General features: G+C 41.8%; 1 protein-coding gene across 3 annotated transcripts in view; it reads right to left on the reverse strand.

The window, feature by feature from the left end:
* The window catches only part of pot1 (protection of telomeres 1 homolog), a 349,938-nt gene that overhangs the window by 119,261 nt on the left and 216,478 nt on the right, over window positions 1–14,199 (reverse strand). For all 3 annotated transcript variants that reach the window (XM_072267898.1, XM_072267896.1, XM_072267897.1), the window contains one exon: window positions 1,791–1,921. In XM_072267898.1, coding sequence (XP_072123999.1) covers window positions 1,791–1,921 — 131 coding nt within the window. The remainder of the gene's footprint in view (window positions 1–1,790; window positions 1,922–14,199) is intronic.

A 14,199-nucleotide genomic window follows, 5' to 3' on the forward strand; every position in this document is an offset into this window, starting at 1 on the left:
TGTTTTGGCCTGCCACCAACTTCTCCAGCCTCAAGTTTTTCTGCAATTGTTGAATGTTTTCAACATAATTTCATTATAATCAATCTATTCAACAGCACTCTTTTCCTGGATAGTTTTAAAATGGCTAGCTCTGTGGAGATAAGGCAGTAAATCATCTGGCCAATACATATTCATCAGCTAAATTACTACAGCAGATTATCCAACTGCTGCACAGGTAATCCTGCTGAGCATAAATCTATATACTACTAAAATTCTCATGTTCTGTCTGTCTGTTTGTCTGTTTGTGACCTCCAATTAGCGCAAACGGTGCATTACAGCAGCACTTATTTTGGCTAAATCGAGTTAAAATGCGCTAACTTACAGAATGCAGGCAAAGTTCAGGGTTATATATTCGCATAAATTGCTCATTCGCCAAAAATCAACAGACTCCCTTTCACCCGAGACCCGATCGGCCATCGTGGAAAAGGGACGCGACAGCCCAACGCATGCGCACGGCCAGCCTCAGCAGCGCACATCTACCGGAGCAAAAGGGCAGGGCTGCTCTATTTCGAGGGGTCACATTCTGCTAATCACCATCAGCATGTGCAGGATTGGGACAGATCTAACTGAGACGCATCAATAAGAGATAATTAAATCTTATTGTAATGACATACTTCGAGGCACCCATAAAAAGAGAAATAATGTATGAGATCATGAAAAGGCAACGTAACTTCATTGGACATGTGATTAGGAAAGAGGAGTTAGAATGCATGGTAATTATGGGAAAGAGTGAAGGGAAGAAAGCAAGAGGAAGACAAAGACAAATGATGATGGAGACAGCAGCCAGAGAACTGGAAATGAATACAAATGAATTGATCCACTTGACCTGAAACAGGAGTGTGTGGGCCATGGCAGTCAAAGCTCAAACTGGGCATGGCACCTGATGATGATGATCTTCTATCCAGCATTAGGGTAAAAAAAAATGGTCAGCCTAATTATGCCGCATGGAAAGGGAAGGGGGACATTATGGTCAAAAGATGGTGCCAAATGTCATCGGGAAGCGGCAAGGAGAGGGAGAGAACAAGAATCGGATGAGGCCAGGGCCGCATGACTCCAGGATCAAAGTGTCAGGACAAAAAAAGATGAGACAAGAAGAGATAGGGGAGGAGAGGCATGCATGTCTCCAGGATCAGAGACAAACAACAAACAGCAGAAGAGTTGAAGAAAGGGGGATGAAAGGGCTGCACGTCTCCAGAATGACAAAAACAGGCACAGGAGGAGCAGAGAGGAAGAGACAAAGGAGCTGAGAAATGCACGTCTCCAGGATCAGAGACAAAGAACAAACAGCAGAAGAGATGAAGAGACGGGGGATGAAAGGACTGCATGTCTCCAGAATGACAACGAGAGGCACAAGGGTGGTAGATAAACCAGAAAAGATGCCATCAAAAGTGTCCTTCGTAAAACGAGGAGGAGCTTTATTTGCTTTGCTACATGTCATTCTTCTTTAATAAACTGAGGTTTTCTACTTCAGTTTCCGAAGCAAAGCGATACCAATAGCATTCCGGAAAATTTAATGTTCATTCCAGTCACATCAGATTGCACTACCCTTCTCTCAACGGGTGCCCCAATGGGTCACCCCGTTGTCTAGTTCCACATAATAACAACCACATTTCAAAAACAGCTTCAACATTTATAAAATATTTTGGGCTGTTTTGAAGTTGCAAGACACAAAAGTTCTTCCAAAAGTGGAATTATTTTTTTCTCTGTTAGTTTTCATGCTCACTACACACAAAGCGATTAAACAAACCCACCTTCACTCTATGAAAACGAACCACATCGCCAACTTTGTAGATTTTAGGAAGCAGATCAGGATTCCCGTTGAAAATCACACAATGGAGTTTTCCTTCCGAATGGTCCACTATGGTGACTGTAGAACAGTAATCTGCAAAAGTGTGATCACACTCAGTTAAAAGGGCATGGTAAAATATAGAGTATTTATTGCAACACACACAAAATGCAGGAGGAACTCAGCAGGTCAGGCAGCATCTATGGAAATGAATAAATAGTTGATGTTTCGGTGGGGGAGGGGAATGAGGCAAGCAGGAAGGTGATAGGTGAAGCCAGGTGGGTGGGAAAGGTCAAGGGCTGGAGAAGAAGGAATCTGATAAGAGAGGAGAGTGGACCATAGGAGAAAGGGAAGGAGAAGGGGCACCAGGGGAAAGTAATAGGCAGTTCAGAAGAGGTAAGATGCCAGATTTGGGAATAGAAGAGGGAAGGAGGAGGGAAAAAATTATTAGGAGAAATCGATGTTTATGCCATCTGATTGTAGGCTACCTTGATGGAACATGAGGTGTTGCTCCTCCTCCTGAATCCCTTCCTTCTTCCCTTTCTCCTATGGCCCACTCTCCTCTCTTATCAGATTCCTTCTTCTCTAGCCCTTGACCTTTCCCGCCCACCTGGCTTCACCTATCACATTCCAGCTAGCCTGCTTCCCTTCACCCCACCTTTTTATTCTGACATCTTTCCCCTTCCTTCTCATCCAAAGCGCTGACTATTCATTTCCATCGACGCTGCCTGACCTGCTGAGTTCCTCCAGCATTTTGTGTGTGTTGCTTTGGATTTCCAGCATCTGCAGCCTTTCTCATGTTTATAATATTTATTTATTTATATTTGTTCACGTAGTTAAGCTGAACAAGAAGAAATCTGGCTTTCTTTAGTCGGGGAGATTGTGAAGTACTTGCTGCTCTCCTATGGGGAAGATGACTGTGCACATCTTTGTGCACCGTGCTTCTAACAAGAAGTCCCAAAAAACGATGCATGGGCCCTTATCTTGGTTTGTCCCCATCAGCTGTGTTACAGAACACTATGAGAAGTTCCCAGGGACACATACCAAGACAGCACTGAATGCTGCTAATAGATCATCAGCTTGCAGCAGGATACTCTTTGGTTCGGCTAAAACAAGTTCATCTTCAATGCAACGAAACGTCTGTAAATGAATGCTGCCAACTGCTATATTTTAGTCTGCAGTTGTATATGTTAAGGAATTTACTGAAGCCCGATGTAGCCAACTGAAAGGCTTTGAAGAAAGGGACTGCAGTCTAATATCGTGTTGGCATTGGATACTGAAGGATTGGGTACTGCTTAATAGCATCTCAAAAACATGTTTAAAAATGCCATACGAGTGTCACTAGGGCCTTATAAACAGAATGGGCTGATTTGACGGCACAGTGAATGTACTGATTTGATGACACTATGAGCATAAAAAAATTCACACTGATTATTGTGTCGACTTCCTCCATGTATTTTTATGAGTAAAGTTGATTTTCCAAAGAAAAGACTTAGAATTGGGAGAATACCCTAAAATTAGCCGAGTGATAACATAGAAAGCACTTAGTCCACACAGAGAGGAGCTGAAATCTGCAAACATCCCTTCCCCAAGTTCAGATCACTGGAATATTTTATAACCCTTGTTACAGGCTTCCTTCTTCAGTAATACCAGTAAATAACCAGGCAACACCAAGCTACAAACTGTTGCATTTTAAGCAGGAGTGCTGATTTTCTTTTGGGAAAAAATGCCCCACAAAAAAATTAAGATGGAATTTGAGTGCTCCCTTTTACAGCTTCCACATTTTGTGCCGATTAATTAGTCAAGCTGCCTGCCAAAATGTTGAATCTCTGGTGGTTTATATCATTAAAATTCTCAGACACAAGACTTATTTCACTCATTCACTAGAATGTGACATTGTACAGCGAGAATTTATTGCAAGGAAATATCTGCCCTTGAACCTGACAGATTGGTTTGGAACTCTGGAAGTCACTGTTACATTGACCACATTACATAATTCATATTTAAGATAGATCAAGATGTTAGATTTCCTTCCAAATTATATAAGCAAACATAATTTTACAAAAGCCTGGTAGTTACATAGCCAGCACTTACTAAGAGTGATAATACACTACAGATTTACTTTATTTGATGAAATTAAATTACATGGCAGGATTTGAACTTATTTCTCCAGATCAATCATCCAGACTTCGACAGGTTGAAACTCTCTAATCCAGCACCCTTGGGACCTATCAGGTGCTGGACTACAGAAATTGCCCTTGATCATCTTCCTCTGAGTAGGAGAACTGCTTGTTTTAAGTGCAGATGTATTCATGAGGTCATCAGCTCTGAAAGTTGTCCTAAACCCTAAGTTTCAGTAAACTGGAAATACTGTCAGCTGAGAATGCAAACATTGAACTGGCAGGTTAACGAGCTACAGATTAGCACAGATCATAGTTAGATCTAAGAATTAGTTAATTAGTACAAATCTGTAGTACAGATTCACAACATGCCAGACCAAAGGAATTGACACATCACAGAATTTTGGACTGGAGAGTTTCCACCTGTAAATTAATTCAACCACAATACCATTGCATACGTCAAATGCAAAGTGCTATTGCATGAATAATTAAGAGACTGACCTACGGTTATTTAGCAATCATTTTAATAGTAGATTTTAGAGCATTGCAGTTTTAAAGGTTGGAAACTTAACGATTCCACATCCATTTTAGATACTTGTTCTCTAAGCAGCAGAAGTGTAATCGTAAAACTAAGAATTCATGCTACAATTCATAAATCACGAGTACTGGGTTATACTGTGGCAACATTGAACCAATGTTACTTTGGGAATATGACAGTTTCCTGAAGACTCTTACATCATCACCTTTAGGAAGCAGTATGGATAATTTGGATGGAGACTTCTTTATTGACTGGGGTATAAAATATAAGTGCTTGGCATTGTCAACAAGCAAGCAATCTCAAGGACTAACAGGTTCAAACATGACAGTCACTATCCAATGACACCTGTTTGGTTCACTCTATCTAAGATTAAATATTTGGCGAAGGCTTGCCCCAGGTCTTTCTAGTGCAAGTGATTCTCCAAACCATATGGTCGATGTTTAGAGATCTCTTGCAGGATGTTAGGGATAAATTTGTCCCGGTGAGGAAGATAAAGAATGGTAGGGTGAAGGAACCATGGGTGACAAGTGAGGTGGAAAATCTAGTCAGGAGGAAGAAGGCAGCATACATGAGGTTTATGAAGCAAGGATCAGCTGGGTCTATTGAGGAATATAGGGAAGCAAGAAAGAAGCTTAAGAAGGGGCTGAGAAGAGCAAGAAGGGGTCATGAGAAGGCCTTGGTGAGTAGGGTAAAGGAAAACCCCAAGGCATTCTTCAATTATGTGAAGAAAAAAAGGATGACAGGAGTGAAGGTAGGACCGATTAGAGATAAAGGTGGGAAGATGTGCCTGGAGGCTGTGGAAGTGAGCAAGGTCCTCAGTGAATACTTCTCTTCGGTATTCACCAATGAGAGGGAACTTGATGATGGTGAGGACAATATCAGTGAGGTTGATGTTCTGGCGCATGCTGATATTAAGAGAGAGGAGGTGTTGGAGTTGTTAAAATACATTAGGACAGATAAGTCCCCGGGGCCTGACGGAATATTCCCCAGGCTGCTCCACGAGGCGAGAGAAGAGATTGCTGAGCCTCTGGCTAGGATCTTTATGTCCTCGTTGTCCACGGGAATGGTACCGGAGGATTGGAGGGAGGCGAATGTTGTTCCCTTGTTCAAAAAAGGTAGTAGGGATAGTCCGGGTAATTATAGACCAGTGAGCCTTACATCTGTGGTGGGAAAGCTGTTGGAAAAGATTCTTAGAGATAGGATCTATAGGCATTTAGAGAATCATGGTCTGATCAGGGACAGTCAGCATGGCTTTGTGAAGGGCAGATCGTGTCTAACAAGCCTGATAGAGTTCTTTGAGGAGGTGACCAGGCATATAGATGAGGGTAGTGCAGTGGATGTGATCTATATGGATTTTAGTAAGGCATTTGACAAGGTTCCACACGGTAGGCTTATTCAGAAAGTTAGAAGGCATGGGATCCAGGGAAGTTTGGCCAGGTGGATTCAGAATTGGCTTGCCTGCAGAAGGCAGAGGGTGGTGGTGGAGGGAGTACATTCAGATTGGAGGATTGTGACTAGTGGTGTCCCACAAGGAACTGTTCTGGGACCTCTACTTTTCATGATTTTTATTAAAGACCTGGATGTGGGGGTAGAAGGGTGGGTTGGCAAGTTTGCAGACAACACAAAGGTTGGTGGTGTTGTAGATAGTGTAGAGGATTGTCAAAGATTGCAGAGAGACATTGATAGGATGCAGAAGTGGGCTGAGAAGTGGCAGATGGAGTTCAGCCCGGAGAAGTGTGAGGTGGTACACTTTGGAAGGACAAACTCCAAGGCAGAGTACAAAGTAAATGGCAGGATAGTTGGTAGTGTGGAGGAGCAGAGGGATCTCGGGGTACATGTCCACAGATCCCTGAAAATTACCTCACAGGTGGATAGGGTAGTTAAGAAAGCTTATGGGGTGTTAGCTTTCATAAGTCGAGGGACAGAGTTTAAGAGTCGCGATGTAATGATGCAGCTCTATAAAACTCTGGTTAGGCCACACTTGGAGTATTGTGTCCAGTTCTGGTCACCTCACTATAGGAAGGATGTGGAAGCATTGGAAAGGGTACAGGGGAGATTTACCAGGATGCTGCCTGGTTTAGAAAGTATGCATTATGATCAGAGATTAAGGGAGCTAGGGCTTTACTCTTTGGAGAGAAGGAGGATGAGAGGAGACATGATAGAGGTGTACAAGATAATAAGAGGAATAGATAGAGTGGATAGCCAGCGCCTTTTCCCCAGGGCACCACTGCTCAATGCAAGAGGACATGGCTTTAAGGTAAGGGGTGGGAAGTTCAAGGGGGATATTAGAGGAAGGTTTTTTACTCAGAGAGTGGTTGGTGCGTGGAATGCACTGCCTGAGTCAGTGGTGGAGGCAGATACACTAGTGAAGTTTAAGAGACTACTAGACAGGTGTATGGAGGAATCTAAGGTGGGGGCTTATATGGGAGGCAGGGTTTGAGGGTCGGCACAACATTGTGGGCCGAAGGGCCTGTACTGTGCTGTACTAATCTATGAATCTAAACAGTCCTGCAATCTCAAAATCTCCTCAAAGCCCCTCACACTATCACCTTTCATGCTTAAGTTCAGAATATGATCAACTGATGATATGAATGTATCTCCCACGATAGTGCAATATCTTGGTCCCCCAGTGAATGAGACTAGCATTCCAATTTGCAGAATTCCCATTGAAAACACTGTTAAAGTAATTCCAAAGACTTTTTAAATACACAGCAAAACTCCTTAGTCCATGCTAAATTTGGACTTTCAACAGAGACGCTTGAGAAAATTGGAGTATAAAATACAAATGTTTTGCATTGTCAACAAGCAAATTCCACAGGAATAGAGGAACACTGTCAAAGTTTAAAAAATGAATACAAGTTTGTAACTTTGTGTGATTCTAAAGCACTTGATGTACTCGCTCCCAAAAGACCAATGAAAGCAGGTCCCAGAATAAATTAATTTCCACTTTGTGAAGAAAATCAGCAGGAAGTCATTAGATTAACCTTTTGAATTTTAATGCCTGGGGTTTTTGTGTCTACTTCTAAATGACAATTTAACATAATAGCACTTATTCTCCTGTGCTAACCACTTGCTGGCTGACATATGTATCCACTATCGCATCAGACATCAGAACCCATGGGAACAATTATGTACACAGCTTCCTGGATTAGGCACCTATGTGCTTGAAACAAAAAATAGTATTTCTCAGCCTTAAATCCACAATATCTCACAGTAAGATCCAATATTAAGTAGCTCCCATTATTACATTCAACATTGACCACTTCAGTAAGAGAACAGCATTTGGGTTATTTTATGCAGCTCAACATCTTTGTACGAGGTTTCAAGAGACTGTAAATAAGGGGCATCTGCTTCTCTAAGTAGGTATTTACTAGAGCAAGGTTCCATGCCATGAGTCTCCTTAATCAAATGACTCAGAGGTTCATATAAATATTTATAGATTTACTCAGTTGCAATGAATTTATTTATGTTCCACTTCATTTTCAGAGTTTGCTCTTTCATTCTGTGGAAGACTGTCCTACATTTTGATCTAACATTACGGCATATGAAGGAAGACATAGGCCAAAGTTTAACCTGCCAAGGCTACTAACAGTGCAGCACTTCCTTTGCCTGGATTATACGCCTAGCGCTATGGGACTTGTACAAAGCTTCTAACTCCGAGGCTACCACCAGAGACTACTAAAATAAAGCTAAAAGCCCAAATGAGAGCTTTCCTCAGAAATCTGAATATTCGCACGCAAAATAAATTTTCCCACTGAGAATGCTGACCAACCCTACTGTACACCTCCTGGATTTTCAGCTTGATCGTAGATTCTTAACATATACAGGTTCATAAAGAGAAATGAGAGGGAACTTGATGACGATGAGGACAATATGAGTGAGGTTGATGTTTTGGAGCATGCTGATATTAAGGGAGAAGGGGTATTGGCGCTGTTAAAATACATTAGGACGGATAAGTTCCTGGGGCCTGACAGAATATTCCCCAGGCTGCTCCACGAGGCGAGGGAAGAGATTGCTGAGCCTCTGGCTAGGATCTTTATGTCCTCGTTGTCCACGGGAATGGTATCGGAGGATTGGAGGGAGGTGAATGTTGTTCCCTTGTTCAAAAAAGGTAGTAGGGATAGTCCGGGTAATTATAGACCAGTGAGCCTTACGTCTGTGGTGGGAAAGCTGTTGGAAAAGATTCTTAGAGATAGGATCTATGAGCATTTAGAGAATCATGGTCTGATTAGGGATAGTCAGCATCGCTTTGTGAAGGGCAGATTGTGTCTAACAAGCCTCTAACGAGCAGAGGGATCTGTGGGTACATGTCCACAGATTCCTGAAAGTTGCCTTACAGGTAGACAGGGTAGAGAAGAAAGCTTATGGAGTGTTAGCTTTCATAAGTCGAGAGATAGAGTTTAAGAGTTGCGGAGTAATGATACAGTTCTATAAAAGTCTGGTTAGGCCACACTTGGAGTACTGTGTCCAGTTCTGGTCGCCTCACTATAGGAAGGATGTGGAAGCATTGGAAAGGGTACAGAGGAGATTTACCAGGATGCTGCCTGGTTTAGAGAGTATGGATTATGATCAGAGATTAAGGGAGCTAGGGCTTTACTCTTTGGAGAGAAGGAGGATGAGAGGAGACATGATAGAGGTATACAAGATATTAAGAGGAATAGATAGAGTGGATAGCCAGCACCTCTTCCCCAGGGCACCACTGCTCAATACAAGAGGACATGGCTTTAAGGTAAGGGGTGGGAAGTTCAAGGGGGAAATTAGAGGAAGGTTTTTTACTCAGAGAGTGGTTCGTGTGTGGAACGCACTGCCTGAGTCAGTGGTGGAGGCAGATACACTAGTGAAATTTAAGAGACTATATGGAGGAATTTAAGGTGGGGGGTTATATGGGAGGCAGGGTTTAAGGGTTGGCACAACATTGTGGGCCAAAGGGCCTGTACTGTGCTGTACTGTTCTTGTTCTATATATTTTAAATGGGAGACTAAACCACCTCCAACAAGAGGGACACAGGTCTTGGAACCATGCAACAATGAAACAGGCCCTTTGGCCACACTGATCAGAATGCCCAGCTAAGCTAGACCCATTTGTCTGCATATGGCTCATATCCCTTGAAACCTTTCCTATCTGTGCACCTGTCCAAATGTGTGCTGAATGTTATTGTGCCTGACTCAACCGCTTCCTCCAGCAGGTCATTCCATACACACACCATCCTCAGCAGAAAGAACTCGCTCCTTACCAGCAATCTCAAATTAACAACACATTTGATACTGAGTGACATTTCTATCATCTCAAGTTCCCCCATCATCGGCACATTGAGAATCACCATTGACAGAAGCTCAACAGAAGCATCTTAATAACTTTTGCAGCTACCAAATCGGGTCAGATCTGAGTACCCTGTGATGCCCAACTCCCTTCCCTTCCGGTTGGAACACAATTTTGTTCCAACAACATGTAGCTGACTTGACATTATCCAGTACAAAGAAGTGCACGTTGACCAGCATAGCAACAGTCATCAGGAGATTTGCTCCTTCTTTCACCAACACACTGTGGCTGTTACCATTTAATTTATTTGTCAGAATCTAGATATCACCACCCTAACCCTATACACCAGATGTTGTCTATCATGGACCTTGCATCTTCTCTTATAAGCAAGTGTACAATATTAGCCTTTTACATTTTTCATCCCATTTTAGCATACTATGTTAATTTAATCCTATATCTCTGGTTCTGCAACATTTAATTAACAGTCAAAAAAAATGGACAGTGTCCTAAAATGGAAGTTCTCACCTTCATGTGTTTAAATCTATCAGTTTTGCCCATTTTTTCCCATCAATTTCTTTTTGTATTTTTTTTCTCCTATCTCCACAACTTATCACACAACCATACTATGCTTCATCAGCAAACTTAGTTTTGTTGATCTTTGCTGTATGGGGAAAATCCATGGCATACTGTTCTGGCCCCATTTGTTAAGTCATCTAATCCAGCTAGATACCCAGAGTCCACTTATCGCAGTGCTATATCTGTCCTTTCTACCAACTCAGATTAAAATCTATTTTTGTTGAGCATTTTAAAGAATTTAGACAGCAGATTTTTAAAAGATGGCAAACTTTTTTTTTCCAACTGCACCAGTCAAACTATCTGAAGTGGGTGAGGCATAGGATAAATTCTTCAAAATAGGAATGTTAAAAAAACTTAATTATTAAAATATACTGTTTTAATCTAACTCCAAAATACCATAGTTAATTAGCTATATACTTTTAAGAGCAATCATGTCTCTCTTTATACCAGTGTCCATGTGCTCATTTCAATACTGAAGGAATGGACTTAGATAGGCAGCACACTGCACACAATGTGAAAAGTGGTGGTCCTGGCAAGCTGCCAAATCAATTGAAAAGCTGTCATTAAACTCATTGCAAGAGGAAACTAGTGACTGTATAATGTAACTCAAACTTGCATCAATAAAGTATGACTATGACTATGTGAAAAGTGGTGGTCCTGACAAGCTGCCAAATCAATTGAAAAGTTGTCCTTAAACTCATTGCAAGAGGAAACTAGTGATTGTATAATGTAACTCAAACTTGCATTTTATCAGCACCAAAGAAAATGCACAGAATTTCTTGTTCTTCCCAGTCCATTATAATGTGATGCTTGAGGTGTTGTTGTTGAATTTAATAGCCCAAGAAGTCACTAATGAGTCTACTTATGTTGTTTTCACATATGGCAACTTTTATTCTGACACGGTTTGACCTGTTGCACTTAAGTGTCAAAGCTGGGTCAACATTTTGCATCTGGGCAGCTGATGGATTAGACTTTCAGGCAAATGAACTGAACACAATTCCACAGCAGGCAATGAGAAGCGGATATGGAACAAATAAAACTATTGTATCACTTATATTGTATCCCTCAGGAGGTACCTAATAAAGTGGCCACTGAGTGTATGTTCATGGTCTTCAGCTGCTGTAGCCATCCACTTCAAGGAATCAGAGTGTTCTTCTGCACACCACTGTTGTAACATGTTACTTGAGTTACAAGCGCCTTCTTCTCAGCTTGGACTAATCTGGGCGTTCTCCCTGACCTCTCTTGGTAACAAGGTACTTTCACCCACAGGACTTCTGTTCTCTGGATTTTCTTTTTGTTTTGTTTTTTGCAAGCTCTAGAGACTGCTGTATGTGAAAACCCCAGCTGATTAGCAGTTTCTGAGATACTCAGACCACCCCATCTGGCACCAACAATCATTCCACAGTCAAAGTCACTTACATCAAAGTTCATCCCCATCCTAATGTTTGACGTGAACCTCTTGACCATGTCTGCATGCTTCTATGAAATGAGTTGTCACAAGATTGGTCAATTAGATATTTGCATTAAGAGGTGTGCAGGTGTACCTAAAAGTGTACATTTTAGAAACAATAACAGGCTAAACAGAAATAAAATAAAGGTTCAAACTAAAAGATCAACTTTAATCATTATGAAAATACAGTCAGCAGGCAGTTAAGATCAACTAGCCTTCCCATTTCAGAACTGCAAAACAACATTTCCTAATGCAGTTGCGTAATTAGACTATATGCCCAAAACCAGTAGTTCTACTATAAATGTGTAGATCACATTTCCACAAAAACGCAGACTTGAGAGCGTTGGACATTCCGACATGTCAGTCCTACTACCATGGTAAGAGTGACCTCATCATGGCAGTAGAGGAGGACGCTCTCAGGTTGGAGGGGTAGCATCTCATATTCCTTCTGGGTAGCTGCCAACCTGATGGCATGAACATCGATTTTTCTAATGTCCGATAATTTCTCCCCCTCACCCTTCCCTCTTCTTTCACTCCCATTCTGGGTTCCCTCTTCTCTTCTCACCTGCCCATTACCTCCCCATTACCTCCCCAAGGTATCTCCTCCTTCTCCTTCTCCCATGGTCCACTCTCTTTTCTTATCAGATTCTTTCTTCTCCAGCCTTTTATCTTTTCCACCTATCACCTTCCAGCATCTTACTTCAACCCTCCATACGCCAACCAGTTGGCTTCACCTATCACCTTCTAGCTTGTACACCTTCCTCTACACCCTCCTCCCTCACTTATTTATTCTGGCTTCCTCCCCCTTCCTTTCCAGTCCTGATGAAGGGTCTTGTCATGTGTGAAGCCAAGCAGAGCTGCAGAACGGATGATGGCAATGAGAGAGATAACGAAAGACAATGGAGAAACATTCAAAATGCTGATAAGAGAGAAGAGAGAGATTAACGAGAAAGAGACACAATTCAGATGTTGGTGTCTGCCACAGACCATTTGCTTTGAACCTGAACTGTTTGAAGTTTGATGGACAGGTGATACCCCATCAGGGGGATAAAAATAGCGGGTTTGCTAAGGCACAAGACACACGCCACGAGACCCTGGAAGGAGCAGTGTGCCCCACAAGTTGGTGGGAGTTTGGAGGACCGGTTCGCGGGAATCGGTCAGAGGCTCACAGGATGTAAAGGTACGATCGGTGGGAATCTGGTGTGTGTTCGCCCTTGCCTGGGTGCCGGGTTCGCCACGGAAGAACGATCGCATCCGGAACGGAGGGGTCACAGTCAGTGACCACAGCTGGATCAGAAGGTATCGAAAGGTTTGCCTGAAACCAACTGCATCTCTCACCCTCTCTCTCTCCCCAACGGTACAACAACAGCAATTACTTCGAACTGCACTAGACTGAACTGAACTCTGCTTCACCTTAAGGCTGATTATTTTACCCCTAGACTGCGATAGAGCTTGGTTGATTCCTATTACCCTATTTCTCTGTATATGTGTATACTATCATTGCTAACCTGTTACATTTATATCCTTGTGGTTAGTGTACTGTATTAATTATTTCTTTAATAAAAGTTTATTAGTTCCTAGTAATCACAGACTCCAACGAGTGTTCCATTTCTGCCAGTTTGGCAACCCAGTTACGAGGTACGTAACAGTCTCAACCCAAGATGTCAACTATTTATTTATCTCTGTAAATGCTGCCTGACCTGCTGAGTTCTTCCAGCACTTTATATGCATTGCTATTACAAACCCATATACATTTCGCTATCAATAAATCTGAGATTCACATGAAAATTGACAGCCTGGAAGTTTATGGCATTAACATCAGAATTATTTATGTTTCTGTGATCTATTTATCAATTTTATTGCGTTGGATATCCTAAAATATTTTTAAAATGATGACTTAAACAATACAACATCTGTCTACTGACTGAACACGCAAACATTTCTCAAGTTGTCTTGGGAACATATAAAATGAACTCACTGATGCTATTTTGAATTGCAATGAAGGGTTTTCTTCTCAACGTTTTATAATGTACTGTGGTTTAAGTTCACCACTTTGATGCAGGTCCATGGGAGACTGTTTAGTTAGTAGAGTTCTGCTGGTATTCACAGATGATCGCAGAAATCTTAATCCATACCCGTAGTTACTTATCACAACACAGGGACACAAAGATCCATGCCTTGGAAGTACTAAAACAATCATTTTTTTTTGAAATGAGTTACAATTCTTAGACCAAGAACTCACTCTCTTACCTAGACACTGTCTTGGGTTAAATCCTGCAGATGCTGGAAATATGAGATAAACACTGAAAATAATGAAAGTGTTTGACAGATTCAGCACGACTGCATCAGGAAGTGACAACATTTCAGGTCAATGAAGCATAATACCTACCTTCAAAAGCACCAGCTTTACTCCCTTCCTTGACCTTCTTCA

This window comes from Mobula birostris, chromosome 9 (assembly GCF_030028105.1).
Source record: "Mobula birostris isolate sMobBir1 chromosome 9, sMobBir1.hap1, whole genome shotgun sequence".
NCBI classification, from domain to species: domain Eukaryota; kingdom Metazoa; phylum Chordata; class Chondrichthyes; order Myliobatiformes; family Myliobatidae; genus Mobula; species Mobula birostris.